This window comes from Protopterus annectens, chromosome 5.part1 (genome assembly GCF_019279795.1).
Source record: "Protopterus annectens isolate FY-2018-M chromosome 5.part1, PAN1.0, whole genome shotgun sequence".
NCBI classification, from domain to species: Eukaryota; Metazoa; Chordata; order Ceratodontiformes; family Protopteridae; genus Protopterus; species Protopterus annectens.
Window position 1 is genome coordinate 746,034,576 of NC_056736.1, and position 20,917 is coordinate 746,055,492.

Consider the following 20,917-nt stretch of genomic DNA (forward strand, 5'->3'; position numbering starts at 1 on the left):
GACAAATCCCTGTTCTTTGCCTTGAATACTGGTTTTCGATCAAATGAAATTTCGATCAAGTGGGTTTAGGTCAAACTGTCTTTCGACCAAATGAAGTAGACCCGCGTGACCATGTATACATTTTCTAAGTTTAGGTATATGTGATTATGCATGCGTTTTATAATTTATTTAGATATATGTGACTATGTATATGTTTTATAATTTATTTAGATATATATGACTATGTACATGTTTTATAATTTAGATATATGTGACTATATGTGTTTTATGTTATTTAGGTATATGTGAATGTGTACATGTTTTATAAGTTATTTACATATATGTAACTTCTTCTTTTGGCTTTTCCCGGTTAGGGGTCGCCACAGCGGATCACCTGTCCACTCATGATTGGCAGTGGAGTTTTATGGTGTCGAGTTGCCAGCCTGGCTCCCAACCTTCCCCAGAAGGCACACACACACACACACACACACACACACACACACACACACACACACACTCATGCCTAGGGCCAATTTAGTTTGTCCAATCCACCTACAGAATGTATTTGGGATGTGGGAGGAAACCGGAGCACCTGGAGGAAACCCACGTGACCAGAGGGAGGACATGCAGACTCCACACAGAAGGCAGCCCAGCTGAGATCGAACCGGAGAACCTCTTGCTATGAGGTGGCAACGCTAACCGCTGCATCACTGCAGCCACCCTATTTACATATCTGTGACTATGTATACTTTTTATAGGTTATTTAGATATATGTAACTATATGTGTTTCATAAGTTATTTAGGTATATGTGACTGTGTACATGTTTTATAAGTTATTTAGATATATGTGACTGTGTACATGTTTTATACGTTATTTAGATATATACAACTGTGCATATGTTTTATTAAACATTCTGTCATGGTCTGTTGAGCGCACACATGATATGGGACATTTCATTTGCCAGTTTTGTTTTCTGTAGTGTTCATCTGCTAAGTCCCCATATATCTCTGTCACTACTTCACATTCTGTTCTGGGATTCTCAGATATGCGAATCATGAAACGTGCTGTGAATCTTCATTTGCAAACTTACCATGTACTGGAGTTCTCCAGGAGTGTAGGTATGTATGCACATATTGTACAGTGTAACTAGACTTGTATGAATTCTGTAGGGTTGTTGAATGTCACTTTACAGCATACCAGCCCTATGCAATCATATGCCATGCTTATGAATACCATTTCTTGTTTCCATGACAAGTCATGTAGATATTTATTTATTTTTTGTGCATGTCTGTCATTCTTAATGCAAACATGGCATAAAGGTTTAATACTACTTACGGTATTTGAACTAGCAGCAGGGAACACCGGAGCCATACTGAGAGCCCTCATTGAAGCTTCTAGATGCTGCACTGGAAGGAAAAAGTTAGGAAGGACGAGAGGCTCAGATCTGAACAGTGCAAGTTAAGAAACAATTATAATGCTTTTGTATTAGCGTTTCATATTCCACTGTAGTCCAAAAAATCCTTATACACCAAACGCAGTCACCATAGCATACTCCATTTTAAACTAAAAGAAAAAAATAATACACAGTACAACACCAATACCCATCAGTGTCTTTGAAACCGGAAAGTATGTTCAAAACTGTGGTCCTGTTTGTAAAACATGCATCTACCATTTAATCTGCGGATAGGAAATAAAGGCATTTCCATACAACTGTATAATTATTTGTGATTTATTTTTGGTTTTACAGACAAAAGAAAAAAAAACACAGTGGTTATTTTCAGCATAAAAATTACACTGCCAGGCAAAATTTGCAGTCCAAGCATTAAAAATGCTACCGGTAATAATAAGCAACTATGTATCTTAACCCACCCAAAAATATATTACTGCAAAATAACTATGGCAGGCAGTAACCTAACAGTAGATCTCTGAAGTTACTCTGTTGTAACAGGATTCCATCTTTAACAGCCAAGGAGCAGGCTTCATCCTCCTAGACTGACCTCTTAGTATTAGCAAATACCTCTATAAAGGACACTTTTTTGAGAACCTACCATATCAGATGATGTCCAACTCATCATTTTTGCAGTATTCCAAATAAATGGGCTTTAACCACTGACAGTGGGCCAGGGTACTAAAGCTTTAACCTTCCCTGGAGCATATGTCTGATGTATGACCTCAGCTCGCAAGAGTGGAAGTTATTAACAGGTGTACAAGCATAAATTCTCAGACTATTTCCAAGCCAGCAACCCAAAGACATCTGAGAGATGAGTAGTCAGCAAGGAGGGATGAAGTAGGAGAGAGGAGGGCCCCCTCGGTCCTAGGGTGTCTGCCAGCCAGGGTAGTTGTAAATGAGAAGAGGAAAACAGACCAGAAAGGGGGAAGGAATACTGCGATAGTGTAAGTTCTTACATAAATGTACTATGTCCTGCCTGAAATCACTGCTGCAGTCTTTCAAACAGATGGGTGATTCATAAAGTTTTAGGGAACAGAAGGGAGGATGGATGAGAATGGCGAGAGCTGTCCAAGAGGCCAGAAAGGAGTGACCTGACAAAGGGGGCAGAAAGGAGTGCCCTGACAAAGGGGGCAGAAAGGAGTGCCCTGACAAAGGCTGCCCTTAACCTGGAGAAGGCATCAATTCTGTAGTGTTTAGTGAAAGTGTGCACAGATAACCAGGTAGCAGCTTCCAGGTTTGTCTTGGAATCTACCCCTTTGTAGAAGGCACCCAAAGAGGTCACTGCTTATAGAGTGAGCCCGTAGAAAGCAGGGCAAAGATTTGCCCTGGTGCAACTAACACAACGAAAGGGACTAAGAAATCCAGACTGCAATGGTTTGTTTATATACTATGTGGCCTAGTCTAAAGTCAGTAAAAGAGACATAGTTAATCTGACATACAAACAGATGTGGTCTTGTCCAACTAAAATCCTGGCTACCTGTGCCCATCTAGGGAATGAAGGAGTCTTTCACCTTTGCTCAGTGGGAAGGGAAAGAAAGTGGGCAGATCGATGGCCTGGTTAAGAGATGTTTCTTTTACCAATTTAGGTGTGAAAGGAGAACTGACCCTCAGAGACACACTGAAGAACCAGACGTACATCCTCAGAAATTTGGTGTCTGGAAAGGATCAGAATCCTGTCATCCATATACTTAGGTAAGTTCTGCTGTATGATCAGGTCCACTTGGTGAAGTAGTTTGTGCCGACTTCCCTTGTCAAGTGATAGAGAAGAGGAACCAAGGCTGCTTTGGCCAAAAGGGGGTCACAAGAGAATTTTTAGAATTTTTGTTTTTCTTCTTCTTGGATCTTTAGTAAAACTTTTAATAGTAGAGAAAGTGGAGGGAAGGCATAAAAGACCATCTTGTCTATTGAAAAAAAAGTGGATCTGTCTATATTCTCTTCTTACAAAGGAAACAGCCTTGGCTGGGTAATTCCTATGTATCTGGGTAAAACAGTAAGAGGGATTTGTCTGCAGTATTTCATAGTTGTATCTTGTTTCTATAAGGTTTTGAACAAGCCTGCTGCCCGTGCTCTGTACAAAAGGTATTTGTCAAGGTGTGTCGGGGGGATCAAGGACATTAGCCCTGAAATTTGCAGGGGCAGTCAGTGCTGATCATAGACTCGGTCTGAGAATAATGACCATCTAATCAAGGTCAAATAGGGAACACAAGTGTGATATGGCTAGGTTTGCAGAGGCCCTAGGGCCATTAGCCTAGTAACCTCCTATGAAATCTTCTGGCATGGGCTGGTTGAGTAAACAGGCATTATTTGCAGATGGGGGAGGCCCCAACAGTGTTATAGCTGCATTTTATACCATGTCTTGCCACTTGAGTGGCTTGATTTACCAAGAGCGAAATTTGTTCTTTAGACTTTGTACCTTGCATGTCCATCACTGCCTTGTTTAAACTGATTAGGGTGGAAAAAAGTTATTTGGTCATCTGGGTCTGGTATTTCTTTCCCTGAAGGACAGAGAAGAAGTGTAAACTTGTATTCCCTACCTATCCACAGCCCTGGTGTCCTTGTCTGAACATAAGGCATCAACACTAGGTAGTAGCTTAGAAGGCTTGTCAGAAGATAGGGAAACAGCTAAAGGGTCAGTTACAGAATTCTTAAAAAGAAATTCAAGGTCCTCTGGAACGTTGCAGAATTTGTCTGGCCTTTTGTGAGCAGGAGTCTGTAAGCCAGGAGCTGCAGACATTGATTTGAAAACATCCAAAAAGGTCTCTAGGACTGGAGGGGCAGGAGAGGGGGCTGGAGTGCCCACCTCTAAAAGGCTGTAATTTCTCTTTTAGACAGAGATCTGCCTAGACTCCAATTCAGAACATTTCACCATATTTAAAATGGTCTCCTCTAAGGATACCTCTTCCAAATGAGAGTCACAAAAAAGGGAATCCCCATCATCTGAAGGAGCTTGGCCAGGAGAGTGAATGTCAGAGGAGTAGGAGGTTAGTGAATGGTCATCAGAAACTGAAGCCCCCTCATCCTGCTCAGCGGAAGAAGATTCCACAGTAACCTAAGAGCCATACTCGCCATCAGAAATGTCCACCCACTCCTTCTCCCTACAGGATGTGAGGAAACCTGCTTGGTGCACAGCACTGACTGCCTGCATCTTTTAATTGTTTTGGTGACTGGATACTCTCACCATCTTTTAATTATTTTGGTGATTGGATACTCTCACCATCTTTTAATTATTTTGGTGATTGGATACTCTCACCATCTTTTAATCGTTTTGGTGACTGGATACTCTCACCATCTTTTAATTATTTTGGTGATTGGATACTCTCACCATCTTTTAATCGTTTTGGTGACTGGATACTCTCACCATAGAAAATAAACCAGAAACAAAATTGAACCAAGAAAAAACAAACGGGAACGCAAACAAGTCCACTGGTACACATTTATTGTGTTAGCGCTTTCATGCACATATCTTCGTGCACTTCTTCAGACACTAAAATTGTAACCAAAAACTGCTTATATAGCAGAACAATTAACACCAATAAAATATTTAATTGACAATTAAAAAAGCAACCATAAATACTACTAATTCACAGTTTAAAACGTCCTAAAACCTGAATGTTCACTTATTAGATAAATCTTTAAAGTAAAAACAAACACTGAAGTGTAAATTACTTTAAAAAATCACATACATATATAAAATAAACTATATTAGAAATATTCAAAAAATAAATATATTACAGCTAGCGTTCTAATGCTTTTAATTTAAGTAAGCATTTAATCGAACAAGCTTCATTAATGCCAGGGTAGGCATAAGCATTTGTTTTCAACTGCCATAACAAATTTCGAGTGCCAAGGCCCTCCCCTAGGATTTCTATGCACTTGTTGTACTACCATAAATTTAAACATATGAGTATTATGTTCTGAAATGTGTTTAGCCAAGGCGCTAGTGTTGTTAGCTTTTGCTATGGCATAAATGTGCTCATAGAGCCGCTGTTTGAAATGACGTTCAGTTTTACCAAAATAGAACGCAGAACACAATTGGCATAGAGCAACGTATACTACACCTTGGCTTTCACAATTAAACTTATCACAAACACCATATTTAATACCTCTTATATAAAAATATTGGCCTGTTTGAATATATTTATGGCATTTGCCACATCCAGCTAACTTGATCCAGCGTATTATTAAGGAAGTCATAGAGAAGAGATGTAATGGGGCATTAGGCCCCATTCTCGTTAGTGGGTATACAGAGATCAATAGAATGACTGGCTCTGTCTACCCAGATGTTAATGGTGATGTAATGTCTTCTCCACCAAGTAATAACAATAATTATGTGACTAGTTTCTTAACTCAATTTAATGACATGTCACGTCAACTTGGTGATATTTTGAATTATAATTGGTACATTATTTTACAACAACAGGCTCTTTACAAGCTTTTGGGTCCTAAACCAAGAATAGTTTTCAAGAAAGGTCCCAATTTAAAGACACTATTGCAATTACCTTTGAATAAGAACAATTATCAGAAGGGTATGTACAAATGTGGCACATGCCGTTATTGCTTGTTGTTTGGCGTCCCAAAAATCCACAAAGTTGACAAACATTTGCCATTTCGCCCCACAGAGGCAGGCAGTAGATAAGAGGAACGTGACCGGGGATGGGTTTATCACTTACTGGTCTTCATCTTGACGGGATATTAAATCCTGCATTGTAGAACAGACTTGTGTATATAAAAGATTCGAACAGACATGCGTATATAAAAGATTCAATCAGACTTACATATATAAAAGATTCGAACAGACTTACGTATATAAAAAATTCTCGCCACTTACTTGATTTACTTAGTATGTTTGAACTAGACAGGAATGAGACTGTCTTTCACTTTAGATGTAGATTCTTTGCACAAAAATATCCCACAGAATGAGGGTTTTGAACATCTTAGAGAATTTCATAATTAAATTATTAGTTTTAGAAATAAAGACATCAATGCAGTTTATATTTTAATGGATTTACTGTTGAAAAATGGATTTTTTTTTGTATCTGACAACATGATTTATGATCAGATCAAAGGTGCGGTGATGGGGACAGCAGCTGCTATACTATTCACAAACCTGATCATGCTCTACAAGGAACTAACCTTGTTTTAAACAAAATTCATTGTTTAAGTATTTTTTTAATGAACGTTTCATTGACGACTTGACTTTCATCTGGAAATCTGGAATGGAAGTGAGACATCATTCATGGAGTGTGTTAATGAAGTAAACAGCAGCACTTCCATTTTTAAAATTTACATTCGGCAAGACTGTCCACAAAGTAAACTGCATAGACACTACAACTATGGATGTAAATGCATGCAGACTTGAAATTAAGATTAACGCAAACTTACTTACACAGTAATAGTCTGCATCCTAGGTTTATGGGAAAAAAAACGAAATAGTGAGAAAATTGGTCAGAGATTTGAAATTAACATCCATACAAAATGAATTTATACAAGAAATGCATTTTTTGGCAGAAATATTTTTAGCCAGGTGTTACAAACCAGATTTAGTGTTTAGTCTGGTTGGTGAAGTTATTAAGAAAAGAAAAAGCCACTTTTAAAATGTATTACTGGAGCTTTTCTCCTTGGGTCTCCACTGAAAATGGGCCACAAGCCCAGTTGGACAAACCCAGTTAACAAATGTCAATAAATAAATAAGCCCATCATACTAGAGGAGGGGGTCTAACGAACACAAGGATCAACCAAAAAGCAAGCCCAAACAGGGTAATTTTAGTGCCCCCATCAGTTTGGACAGTAACAGAATTAAAAATATAACTAGTGACAACTGGAAGATAATGTTGGAAAACTTTGATTTAAATAGAGCAGTGGGAGATGCACCACAGTTTACATACCAAAAAAACAAGTAAATTTTAAGAAGTAAATCAAATAAAACGACATCAACATGACCAATCTCGCAGGGACCACACTGGGTGTATTTCTCTTACAAGCAACATAAATGGTGTAAATACATAAATGAAGATAAATTTGTGTTTTTTCAACATAGTCAGAAGAGAGTTTACATTAACAGGTCACTGCACTTATTTAGCGCACATAGCTCAGTGCTGCAGTTGTCCAGGTTTTTATGTCAGCAAGGCAAAACAATTTTGAGAACACATTAAAGAATTCTGACTGATTTAAAAAAACAAGATTTTCAAAAGTGCTTTTACCAAACATAATACTACATGCAAAAAAATTCAATAAATTTATTTTTACTATTCTGAATTCTGTATTAACAGGTGGACACAACATTTTACAGGTAAAAGATCTTAAATGTCAACTAACTTTCAACTCTGGTGTTTTTCTGAGTTGAAATTAATCCGTAAATGCTATTTAAAATTTTTGCCAACAAGAAAATGAGTTAACATTCATTTTAAAATGTTTTTTTTTTTTTATATATTGCATTTGTTGTGTTCCATGTTATTTCAAATGTCAAATGATTATGTTGATGTAATTTAAATTTATGTGTTAACATTTTCTGTATTCGCTGTAAGGATTTTTGAATGAAAACGATCAAAATTATAAAATTTATTTGTGCTCTTGTGAGTACAAAAAGAAGTTATGTACTCACCATAACGTTCCATCTGAGTAGGTAACTTCATTGGTCAGCAACGTGTGGGTATCGGATCCAAATCGGATCCGAGCCGGCAGCTTTATTCAGCTAAGATCTGAGCACCAAGCTCCTCCCCCTTATCCAGAACCCCCTGCCATCCCTCTCTCTCCTCAGATCGAGTTTGCTATAGTATCATAGAATACTACAAAACAAAGGATCAGCTAAACATCCTAACCTAATGTCATCTGGAAAAAGAAGCACAAAGATCCTAAAAGGACGAACTACAGGTCAGGGGGACGGAGGAGGGGGGGCTGACAAATGAAGTTTCCTACACAGATGGAACGTTATGGTGAGTACATAACTTTTTTATCTGAAGTAGTTAACTTCATTTGTTCATCAACCTGAGGGACAGAGTCCCCAGCTACCAAAAAACCTGGGAGGTGCTCATGGAAGAATATTCTGTAGCACTGCAGAGCCAAAGGACGCCCTCCCTCTGGAAATTATATCCAACTTGTAATGGGCAATAAAAGTATGGGATGAAGCCCAAGTGGCTGCTGAACAAATGTCATCCAAGGACACTCTGGACCAAAAGGCAGCAGAAGTAGAAATCAATCGAGTAGAATGGGCGTGAACTCCAACAGGTTCAGGTCGGCCAGAACTCTCATACGCGAGAAGTATACATTGGGAAATCCATCTGGACAATGTAGCTTTTGACAAAGGTTTACCCAAAAAGGGTTTAGCAAAGGATACAAGGAGTTGCTCAGATTTCCTATGTTCAGCAGTCCTGTGTAAGTAGAACCTCAATTGTCTGTGCACGTCCAAAGAATGTAATTTGTATTCACCTTTGCTATGATAATTTGGGAAAAAAAATGGTAAATTGACAGATTGATTAATGTTGGACTCAGAGGCAACTTTAGGCAAAAAGGAGGGATTGGTTCTGAGGGAAACTCTGTCTTTATGAAAGACCAGGTATGGAGGTTTGGCACAAAGGGCTTGAAGCTCCGAAACCCTTCTAGCCGAAGTGATAGCAATGAGAAAGGCCGTTTTCCAAGATAAATATTTTAGATCCACCGAAGCTGCAGGTTCAAAGGGAGGGCCAGTAAGAGCCTGGAGAACAAGAGTTAAATCCCACGGAGGGACTGCATCCTTAACAAGAAAGTACCTTTTAAGAAAGTCTTGCAGATTTTAGAAGAAGCTAAAGGACCGAGATCACTTCCCACATGAAAGTGGGAAATCGCTGTTAATTGGACTTTGACCGTAGAGGAGCTGGCACCTTGGTCAAATAAATATGACAAAAAGTCTAATACAGCTGGTATCGGGGTTGTAAAGGGATCCAAATTTATATGTTCCGCCCAGATCGAAAAATGTTTCCATTTGCTCTTATAGACCTTCCTAGTAGAAGGCTTATGAGTGGCTACTAAAATAGCCTTAATAGAAGAGGGGATGCCGGGAGTCCTAGCTATTATTTGAACTGGATCAACCAAGCTGTGAGCTTGAGATTGTCCAGGTTTGGGGTTGTCAACCCTAGGGGGTGAGATATCAGATCTGGAGTGGGATCCAAAATCCATGGAGGATTCACTAGATGAGACCATAGGCAAGGGAACCACGTTTGACGAGGCCAGAATGGGCTATGAGGATCACTCTGCTCCCCAACCGACGAGCTTTCTGCAAGAATTTTACCATCAGAGGAAGAGGCAGATAAGCATAAAGTAGACCGGATAGCCAAACATGCACTAGAGCGTCTCTGGGGGATTCCCCTGGTGGGGGAAGCAGAACGAAATACTCGCTGCACTTTGCGTTTGAAGGCGACGCGAAGAGATCGCAATAAGGTTGACCCCACTTGAGGAAGATTTGCTTCGCTACTCTCATGTTCAGAGACCACTCGTCTGTGAGAGGATGGTTCGACTCAGCCTGTCTGCCAAAATGTTCAACCGACCCGGGATGTGCGTTGCTATGAGAAAGTGGTTGGTGGCGATCGCCCATTCCCAAACTCTCATGGCCTCTCGACAAAGCGGATAGGATCTGGTCCCTCCCTGTTTGTTCATATACCAGACTACTGACATGTTGTCTGTTTGAATTGCAATTGTCCCTAAGGGAAGAAGGGCCTGGAGTGCTTGCAACGCTAAAAGCACCGCCCTCATCTCTAGGACATTGATGTGCAACAAGGTCTCCGAGTGGGTCCACGTGCCATGGAAGGTTCTGCCCATGCAGTGCCCCCCCCCCACCCGAGGCGAGAAGCATCCGTGGTCACTGTGGCTTGGGGTGGGGACATTGAGAAGGGGTGCCCTTCCAGGAGATCTGAGGACTAGATCCACCAGAGTAGGGATTTCCTGCAAACCTTGCTGAGGGGGATAGATGCACTTAGCGGATGTTGCAGGATGGACCACTGAACCTGCAAGGTCCATTGTAGGACCCTCATGTTTAGATGAGCTAGAGGTGACAGACTGATGGCCGCAGCCATGGAACCTAGCGCCCTCCGGACCAATTCCGCTGGAGGAGCCGGGGATTGCAGGAGGGCCAGCACGTGGAGTGTCAAAGTTCGAAGCCTGTCCGGAGTTAGGAAGACTCTCAACAGGTTTGTGTCTAACCTGGCCCCTATGAAATCCAAGATTTGAGTTGGTTGAAGGGAGGATTTCATGAGATTGATTGAGATTCCCAGATGAGAGGCCAAGTGAAGGAAGTAATTCCTGGCTGAACTTAGTAGATGCCTGGTGGGGGCGGTCAGGAGCCAGTCGTCTAGGTACGGAAAGACCTGTATTCCCTGAAGCCTCAGGTGGGCCGCTACAACTGCCATAACTTTGGTGAACACCCTGGGGGCTGTGGTGAGACCAAAGGGGAGGACCCTGAACTGATAGTGGCTGGCTCTCAAACAGAAGCGGAGAAACCTTCTGGATTGTCTGTCCATCAAAATGTGGTAGTACGCATCGTTGAAGTCTATAGAACACATCCAGTCATTCTCCTGCAGGAGTGGGAGAATGGATTGAATGGTGACCATCTGGAACTTTTCTTTGGCAACCGACAGGTTTAGAGTGAACAGGTCTAGGATTGGTCTCAAGTCCCCCATCTTTTTTGGCACCAGAAAGAACCTGGAGTAAAAGCGTGATCCGGATTGATCTTGGGGGAAGGGCTGGACTGCTCTCTTTTCTAGCAGCTGCTTTATTTCTGTGGCTGCTGCCTCCCTTTGATTGGGTGGGACATCGGGGAGGCTCTGGGGTCTGAGAGGGAGATTCAGAAAGGGGATAGTGTAACGTCTGGATATGATTCGAAGCACCCAGCAATCCATTGTAATGGACTCCCAAACTGCTAGGTGCCTCGAGAAACGCCCCCTGACTGCCTCCAGAGAGGAGCAGTCGGGTAACCCCTCAGGGCTGCTGCGAGGGCCGATCCGAAATTCTTCAGTCCACCTCTGCCTCTGGGCCGACGTCCACACTGTCCTCCTCTGCCTCTGAAGGATGAGGGGTCTGGAGCGAAATGGGACTGTTGAGATTTCCGGAACCACATCTTCTTTTGTCCCCTTTGGTTCCTGGAGAAGGGCCTCTGGGGAGCCAAGAAGCGGATCCCGATGGCAGACGTCTTCCCGTCTTTCTCGCTCTGGACCAGCGTGTCGCGGACGGTCTTGCCAAACAGTGAAGAGCCATGAAAAGGGGTACTTGCGAAGGACACCTTGAAGGGTTCCGCAAAGTCGCAGAGACGGAGCCAAGCATGCCATCATAAGACAATGCCTGCTCTGCTAGCTCTAGCGGCTCCTTCCGTAGCATGGGAAAGAAGCCGCATAGAAGTGTTTGAAATGGACTTAAGAGTGGCCATTCGAGCTGAGAATGTTTTCTTATCCTCGGCCGACATGGTCTCTGGGGCGACCCGGCGTATTCCTTGATGAGATCCCGCTGGAGTCATATCACATGTGCCATATAGTTCAGCGACCTTATGGAGAAGGTAGCTGAAGCAAACATCCGCTTCCCTAGGTGGTCCATCGTCCGAGATTCCTTGTCAGGAGGGTGGACCTGGGCTAGTTCCTTCTTGGTGGCAGCCGCCACCAACATGGCATCTACCGGAGCACCCTTGCTCCAAACCATCCTATCTGTGGGTGGGCTGAGGATTTTGTCTGGTCTCTTTTGTATGGGCTCCACAGTGTCTGGTTCCTTCCATGCCCTTGTAATGATCAGATCTACCAGGGGATCGGCGGGAGGGGACACCCAAGAGGTAGATGGGCCTGCGTCAAATGCCTCCAGAAACACAGACTCATCAGAGGACAGTTTTTGGGCTGACCACCCCCCTCTAATACGAAGCATTTCCATAATGTCTCCGAAGGAGACGTCCTCGGGGGGGGTGCCTTTGGGGAACCTTCCCCTTCCTCTGTGTGCTCTGTCAGGGACTCGGGTGAGTCCAAGTGCCTCCTCTTGCACTTACATTTGTGAGGAACCTCCCTCGGGGGGGCTGTCCGAAGATGCCTCACCAACCACATACTGTTCCTCTAAGAGAACCATCTGGGACGTAGGTGCAGGCTGTACCTGGGGCCGGATGATAGGAGGTAGGCCCGTCTGAGAGGGAGTGGAGGGTGGAACCGTAGCAGGAGCCTGGGGTCTCAAATCCCTCGACAAGACCCTCTCCACAACATCGAACGCTGAAGGGGAACTGCTCTCTCTGGGACCCAAGAGCAGTCCCCTCGGATCCGAGGCGTGGACCAGAGCCGGCACCGATGCAATCGGATCCGAAGGGCCAGTATGCTGCGACCGAGACAGAGCCAAAGACACACTGACACCTCCGGATCCAAAGCTCAGCTCACGGCTCCGAGAGCATGGATCCGAAAAGGGACCTGACAAACTCGAGGATGCGGTCAGAGCCGAAGTAAGGTGTACTATCGGCGCCGAGCCTCCCCCGGCTCCGATGCTACCTAGATCCGACGGCTCCAAACCCCGGAAGTGGGTCGGAGTAGGAGCAATCGGGGTGAAAAATGGGGTCGAGCTACCTCCCCCCTGGAGGGGGGGGGGAGGCAGGAGCACTCCCATCTGCAGTTGGGCCTGGAAAAACCGACTCATCATCCGGTCCATATCTGCATCGGACAAACTTCGAGTAGATCTAGACAAGGCCACCGAGGCTGGCCTGGAGTGCCGCCTCAATGACCTCGAAGGCGACTGGGTCTCCTCCTCCGGCTCTGGGGAAAAACGAGGTGAATGAAGCCGGGAAGGAGAAGGCCTGGACGTCCTAGGAGAGGCTGTCTGTTTAGCCGGCGGAGCCGAGGAGTAAGATTCGGCCCGCCGCTTGTGGTGTTTCTCTCTCCTTTTCTCCCTCCTAGATTCTCTCTCCTCCTGAGCTAAGGTGGGAGGGTGAGTCCCGGCCAGGGGAGCAGGGATGGAAGGCGGGACAGCCGCGGTCACAGCCGGGGCCGCCGAGGAAGAAGAGGACGAAGCCGAGTCCGGGGGCAGAAGTCCCGCCAGAATCAGCTTCGACCTCCTGTCCCTCAAAGCCCTGGGGTTGAAGGCTGCACAAATTGTGCAGCCCGAGGAGAGATGGTCAACCCCAAGGCAGATAATACACCGGGTGCGGCCATCCGCTGGGGATAGCTTATGGCCACATTCGGTGCATTTGGAAAGAATTGCATTTGGGGCCTCAGACATGGTAACAAAAGATAGGCCCAACCCGCACACACACCTTCACACACACGGGGGGATGACTAAACTAACTAAAAGATAGAAAAAAATTACTAACAAGTTTAGCAATTTAAGAGAAAAGGGAAACAACACTCACTCGTCTATCGATTAAACTAAAAACTAGGTCAAAAAGTAAATTTTGATATAAACTCACGAAGCCCTAAACTTGGAAACTCGTTCCAGATGCTTGAATAAGCCGCGGCAAACGAGATCTGAGGACACAGAGGGATGGCAGGGTGTTATGGGTAAGGGGTAGGAGCTTGGAGCTCGGATCTTAGCTGAATAAAGCTGCCGGCTCGGATCTGATTCGGATCAGATACCCACAGGTTGATGAACAAATGAAGTTAACTACTTCAGATCCAGTGTTTTGTTGTTCTATTTTGCTGTTTGTGGTCTGCACCCATTGCCAAATATTTAGCATTTGTTTTTAGTTGCTGAATTCCTGCCTTTCCTTAAAGCTCATTCCTCCTCCTGCTACTGAACATTACTTCACATATATTGTTCCCACAATTTCCATTGTAATTTGCCCTTCCCTTTTCTATAGATTCCTCTTCCAGTTCTTTTCCCTCTTTTATAATATTCAATACTTTCATATATTCAATACTTTAAATGCAGTTGGTTTAGAGCTTATTTATGTATTGATTACCAGGAAAATTGGAATGGATAAGAGAACATTTTCAGCAGAGGCCTGGAGAGAAAAGCTTAAAAAAAAAAAAAGAAAGAAATAAACTTTCATTTCCCTTTTCTAGGAATTGCTTTTTTGTCAGCCAACAGAATTAAACTTAACACAGCCATATATCATGTTTGGGCAATTTGGATCCTGTGGACCAGCTCAAAAGAATCATTTCAGTTACAGCCATTTGCTCACCTAATAATTCTGACAGTGGACTCTGTAAGGAAATGTTAACATGTGCCAACTCATTACACACCCAAAACGTAGGTTCCTAGTTACCTCTTTCTTCCCCATCATACCACCAACATTTGCCATCAACCTGAAGAAAATTCTTTGAGGTCTGCTTGGTGTATAAAAGCACCTATGCAAACACACTCAAGCAAAAGATCCTAAACCTTCTGGAGTTTATGGCATAGCTGGGAGCCATACTTCGTGCTCCCATTGTTCTCTTATAAACTGCTTTTCCAGTCTGTACCCAACTCTGTCCTCCCATTGTTCTCTTATAAACTGCTTTTCCAGTCTCTGTACCCAATTCTGTGCTCCCATTGTTCTCTTATAAACTGCTTTTCCAGTCTGTGCCCAATTCTGTGCTCCCATTGTTCTCTTATAAACTGCTTTTCCAGTCTCTGTGCCCAATTCTGTGCTCCCATCATTCTCTTATAAACTGCTTTTCCAGTCTGTGCCCAATTCTGTCCTCCCATTGTTCTCTTATAAACTGCTTTTCCAGTCTGTGCCCAATTCTGTGCTCCCATTGTTCTCTTATAAACTGCTTTTCCAGTCTCTGTACCCAATTCTGTGCCCCCATTGTTCTCTTATAAACTGCTTTTCCAGTCTGTGCCCAATTCTGTGCTGCCATTGTTTTCTTATAAACTGCTTTTCCAGTCTCTGTACCCAATTCTGTGCTCCCACTGTTCTCTTATAAACTGCTTTTCCAGTCTGTGCCCAATTCTGTGCTCCCAGTGTTCCCTTATAAACTACTTTTCCAGTCTCTGTACCCAATTCTGTGCTCCCATTGTTCTCTTATAAACTGCTTTTCCAGTCTGTGTGCCCAATTCTGTATTCACATTGTTCTCTTATAAACTGCTTTTCCAGTCTCTGTGCCCAATTCTGTGCTCCCAATGTTCTCTTATAAACTGCTTTTCCAGTCTGTGTGCCCAATTCTGTACTCCCATTGTTCTCTTATAAACTGCTTTTCCAGTTTGGCCCAATTCTGTGCTGACATTGTTCTCTTATAAAATGCTTTTCCAGTCTGTGTACCCAATTCTGTGCTCCCATTGTTCTCCTATAAACTGCTTTTCCAGTCTGTGCCCAATTCTGTCCTCCCATTGTTCTCTTATAAACTGCTTTTCCAGTTTTTATGCCCAATTCTGTGCTCCCATTGTCCTCTTATAAACTGCTTTTCCAGTCTGTCCCAAATTCTGTCCTCCCATTGTTCTCTTACAAACTGCTTTTCCAGTCTGTGCCCAATTCTGTCCTCCCATTGTTCTCTTATAAACTGCTTTTCCAGTTTGTGTGCCCAATTCTGTGCTCCCATTGTTCTCTTATAAACTGCTTTTCCAGTCTGTGCCCAATTCTGTGCTGCCATTGTTCTCTTATAAACTGCTTTTCCAGTCTGTGCCCAATTCTGTGCTGCCATTGTTCTCTTACAAACTGCTTTTCCAGTCTGTGCCCAATTCTGTGCTCCCATTGTTCTCTTATAAACTGCTTTTCCAGTCTGTGCCCAATTCTGTCCTCCCATTGTTCTCTTACAAACTGCATTTCCAGTCTGTTCCCAATTCTGTGCTCCCATTGTTCTCTTATAAACTGCTTTTCCAGTCTGTGCCCAATTCTGTCCTCCCATTGTTCTCTTATAAACTGCTTTTCCAGTCTGTTCCCAATTCTGTGCTCCCATTGTTCTCTTATAAACTGCTTTTCCAGTCTGTGCCCAATTCTGTGCTCCCATTGTTCTCTTATAAACTGCTTTTCCATTCTGTGCCCAATTCTGTGCTCCCATTGTTCTCTTATAAACTGCTTTTCCAGTCTCTGTACCCAATTCTGTGCTCCCATTGTTCTCTTATAAACTGCTTTTCCAGTCTCTGTATCCAATTCTGTCCTCCCATTGTTCTCTTATAAACTACTTTTCCAGTCTGTGCCCAATTCTGTCCTCCCATTGTTCTCTTATAAACTGCTTTTCCAGTCTCTGCCCAATTCTGTGCTGCAATTGTTCTCTTATAAACTGCTTTTCCAGTCTCTGTACCCAATTCTGTGCTCCCATTGTTCTCTTATAAACTGCTTTTCCAGTCTGTGTGCCCAATTCTGTCCTCCCATTGTTCTCTTATAAACTGCTTTTCCAGTCTGTGCCCAATTCTGTGCTCCAATTGTCCTCTTATAAACTGCTTTTCCAGTCTGTGCCCAATTCTGTGCTCCCATTGTTCTCTTATAAACTGCTTTTCCAGTCTGTGCCCAATTCTGTCCTCCCATTTTTCTCTTATAAACTGTTTTTCCAGTCTGAGCCCAATTCTGTGCTCCCATTGTTCTCTTATAAACTGCTTTTCCAGTCTGTGCCCAATTCTGTCCTCCCATTTTTCTCTTATAAACTGTTTTTCCAGTCAGAGCCCAATTCTGTGCTCCCATTGTTCTCTTATAAACTGCTTTTCCAGTCTGTGCCCAATTCTGTGCTCCCATTGTTCTCTTATAAACTGCTTTTCCAGTCTCTGTGCCCAATTCTGTGCTCCCATTGTTCTCTTATAAACTGCTTTTCCAGTCTCTGTGCCCAATTCTGTGCTCCCATTGTTCTCTTATAAACTGCTTTTCCAGTCTGTGTGCCCAATTCTGTCCTCCCATTGTTCTCTTATAAACTGCTTTTCCAGTCGGTGTGCCCAATTCTGTGCTCCCATTGTCCTCTTATAAACTGCTTTTCCAGTCTGTGCCCAATTCTGTGCTCCTATTGTTCTCTTATAAACTGCTTTTCCAGTCTGTGCGCCCAATTCTGTGCTCCCATTGTTCTCTTATAAACTGCTTTTCCAGTCGGTGTGCCCAATTCTGTCCTCCCATTGTTCTCTTATAAACTGCTTTTCCAGTCGGTGCCCAATTCTGTCCTCCCATTGTTCTCTTATAAACTGCTTTTCCAGTCTCTGTGCCCAATTCTCTGCTCCCATTGTTCTCTTATAAACTGCTTTTCCAGTCTGTGTACCCAATTCTGTCCTCCCATTGTTCTCTTATAAACTGCTTTTCCAGTCGGTGTGCCCAATTCTGTGCTCCCGTTGTTCTCTTATAAACTGCTTTTCCAGTCTGTGCGCCCAATTCTGTGCTCCCATTGTTCTCTTATAAACTGCTTTTCCAGTCGGTGTGCCCTATTCTGTGCTCCCATTGTTCTCTTATAAACTGCTTTTCCAGTCTGTGCCCAATTCTGTGCTCCCATTGTTCTCTTATAAACCGCTTTTCCAGTCTATGCACAATTCTGTGCTCCCATTGTTCTCTTATAAACTACTTTTCCAGTCTGTGCCCAATTCTGTGCTCCCAGTGTTCCCTTATAAACTGCTTTTCCAGTCTCTGTACCCAATTCTGTGCTCCCATTGTTCTCTTATAAACTGCTTTTCCAGTCTGTGTGCCCAATTCTGTATTCACATTGTTCTCTTATAAACTGCTTTTCCAGTCTCTGTGCCCAATTCTGTGCTCCCAATGTTCTCTTATAAACTGCTTTTCCAGTCTGTGTGCCCAATTCTGTACTCCCATTGTTCTCTTATAAACTGCTTTTCCAGTTTGGCCCAATTCTGTGCTGACATTGTTCTCTTATAAAATGCTTTTCCAGTCTGTGTGCCCAATTCTGTCCTCCCATTGTTCTCTTATAAACTGCTTTTCCAGTTTGGCCCAATTCTGTGCTGACATTGTTCTCTTATAAAATGCTTTTCCAGTCTGTGTGCCCAATTCTGTGCTCCCATTGCTCTCTTATAAACTGCTTTTCCAGTCTGTGCCCAATTCTGTCCTCCCATTGTTCTCTTATAAACTGCTTTTCCAGTTTGTGTGCCCAATTCTGTGCTCCCATTGTTCTCTTATAAACTGCTTTTCCAGTCTCTGTGCCCAATTCTGTGCTCCCATTGTTCTCTTAAAAACTGCTTTTCCAGTCTGTGCCCAATTCTGTGCTGCCATTGTTCTCTTATAAACTGCTTTTCCAGTCTGTACCCAATTCTGTGCTCCCATTGTTCTCTTATAAACTGCTTTTCCAGTCTGTGCCCAATTCTGTGCTCCCATTGTTCTTTTATAAACTGCTTTTCCAGTCTGTGCACCCAATTCTGTGCTCCCATTGTTCTCTTATAAACTGCTTTTCCAGTTTCTGCCCAATTCTGTGCTCCCATTGTTCTCTTATAAACTGATTTTCCAGTTTCTGCCCAATTCTGTGCTCCCATTGTTCTCTTATAAACTGCTTTTCCATTCTGTGCCCAATTCTGTGCTCCCATTGTTCTCTTATAAACTGCTTTCCCAGTCTGTACCCAATTCTGTCCTCCCATTGTTCTCTTACAAACTGCTTTTCCAGTCTGTGCCCAATTCTGTGCTCCCATTGTTCTTTTATAAACTGCTTTTCCAGTCTGTGCCCAATTCTGTCCTCCCATTGTTCTCTTATAAACTGCTTTTCCAGTCTGTGCCCAATTCTGTCCTCCCATTGTTCTCTTATAAACTGCTTTTCCAGTCTGTGCCCAATTCTGTCCTCCCATTGTTCTCTTATAAACTGCTTTTCCAGTCTGTACCCAATTCTGTCCTCCAATTGTTCTCTTATAAACTGCTTTTCCAGTCTGTGCCCAATTCTGTGCTGCCATTGTTCTCTTACAAACTGCTTTTCCAGTCTGTGCCCAATTCTGTGCTCCCATTGTTCTTTTATAAACTGCTTTTCCAGTCTGTTCCCAATTCTGTGCTCCCATTGTTCTCTTACAAACTGCATTTCCAGTCTGTTCCCAATTCTGTGCTCCCATTGTTCTCTTATAAACTGCTTTTCCAGTCTGTGCCCAATTCTGTCCTCCCATTGTTCTCTTATAAACTGCTTTTCCAGTCTGTTCCCAATTCTGTGCTCCCATTGTTCTCTTATAAACTGCTTTTCCAGTCTGTGCCCAATTCTGTGCTCCCATTGTTCTCTTATAAACTGCTTTTCCATTCTGTGCCCAATTCTGTGCTCCCATTGTTCTCTTATAAACTGCTTTTCCAGTCTCTGTACCCAATTCTGTGCTCCCATTGTTCTCTTATAAACTGCTTTTCCAGTCTCTGTATCCAATTCTGTCCTCCCATTGTTCTCTTATAAACTACTTTTCCAGTCTGTGCCCAATTCTGTCCTCCCATTGTTCTCTTATAAACTGCTTTTCCAGTCTCTGCCCAATTCTGTGCTGCAATTGTTCTCTTATAAACTGCTTTTCCAGTCGGTGTGCCCAATTCTGTGCTCCCATTGTTCTCTTATAAAAGTACAGTTTTGTACCTACCATAAATGTAGATGTTCGAGGATCCACATTGCTGCAGTCCTAACCATTGGGGGTAGTCCGCTGTCCAGTCGGCCCGAATACCAAAGTATATGGCTGACGTCGGTCAAGGCGCATTAGACTGATGTCAGGACGTCAGGGTACTAATGCGCATGACCGACGTCATATCCTCAGTCTTTTCTTGCCCCAGATGTCAGAAGACCCTAAAAAGACAAGGCCTAAACCAAAAACACCAAAAACCCTGCACCAAACATATATACAATATATACAAATGTACAAGAATATAGCCTAACCCACACCACCACCCCTAAACACAGAGGGGAAGGAGGGAGGGTAAATTGGACTGCAGCAATGTGGATCCTCGAACATCTACATTTATGGTAGGTACAAAACTGTACTATGTTCTTCATTCCACATTGCTGCAGTCCTAACCATTGGGTAGAATCCCAAAGCAGAGGTAAGGAGGCTGGCAAATCATAAGGAAGCAGGAGCTGTCAACATGCCTTGCAAAATAGCTGTGGCAAAACTAGCCCTAGATTTAGAGTAGAGAGGAAGGTGGTAATGCTTAGAGAAAGTATGTACTGAACTCCAAGTAGCTGCCTCCAAAATATCCTTAGTTGCCACCCCTTAGAAATGCTGTAGAAGTGGCAGTAGCCCTAGTGGAATGAGGCCTAATCCCAGCTGGAATCTCCTTGCCATGATGGGAATAACAAAATGAAATGCAAAACCCAATCCACTTAGAAATAGTTTGCTTAGACACAGGCTTGCCCTGAGAACTCAAAGCAAAAGAAACAAACAACTGCTGAGACTGCCTGAAATCCTTAGTCCTGCTTAAATAATAACGTAACTGCCTATGTACATCCAAAGTGTGCAAAATCTTTTCTCCCTTATTTTGGGGATCTGCATAGAAAGTAGGCAAATGAATAGTTTGGTTTAAAGCCACACTAGAAACCACCTTAGGCATAAAGGAAGGATTAGTACGTAATGATACCCTATCCTTATGGAAAATCAAAAAGGGCTCTACTGCCATAAGGGCCTGCTGCAACTCAGAAACCCTTCTTGCAGAAGTAATAGCCAACAAAAAAGCAGTCTTCCATGACAAGTATTTCAATTCAGCAGTAGCCGCAGGCTCAAAAGGTTGT

General features: G+C 43.1%; 1 protein-coding gene across 1 annotated transcript in view; it reads right to left on the bottom strand.

Moving 5' to 3' along the window:
* The window catches only part of C2CD3 (C2 domain containing 3 centriole elongation regulator), a 2,415,762-nt gene that overhangs the window by 40,788 nt on the left and 2,354,057 nt on the right, over positions 1-20,917 (bottom strand). The window contains exon 38 of the mRNA XM_044072855.1: positions 1,316-1,424. Coding sequence (XP_043928790.1) covers positions 1,316-1,424 — 109 coding nt within the window. The remainder of the gene's footprint in view (positions 1-1,315; positions 1,425-20,917) is intronic.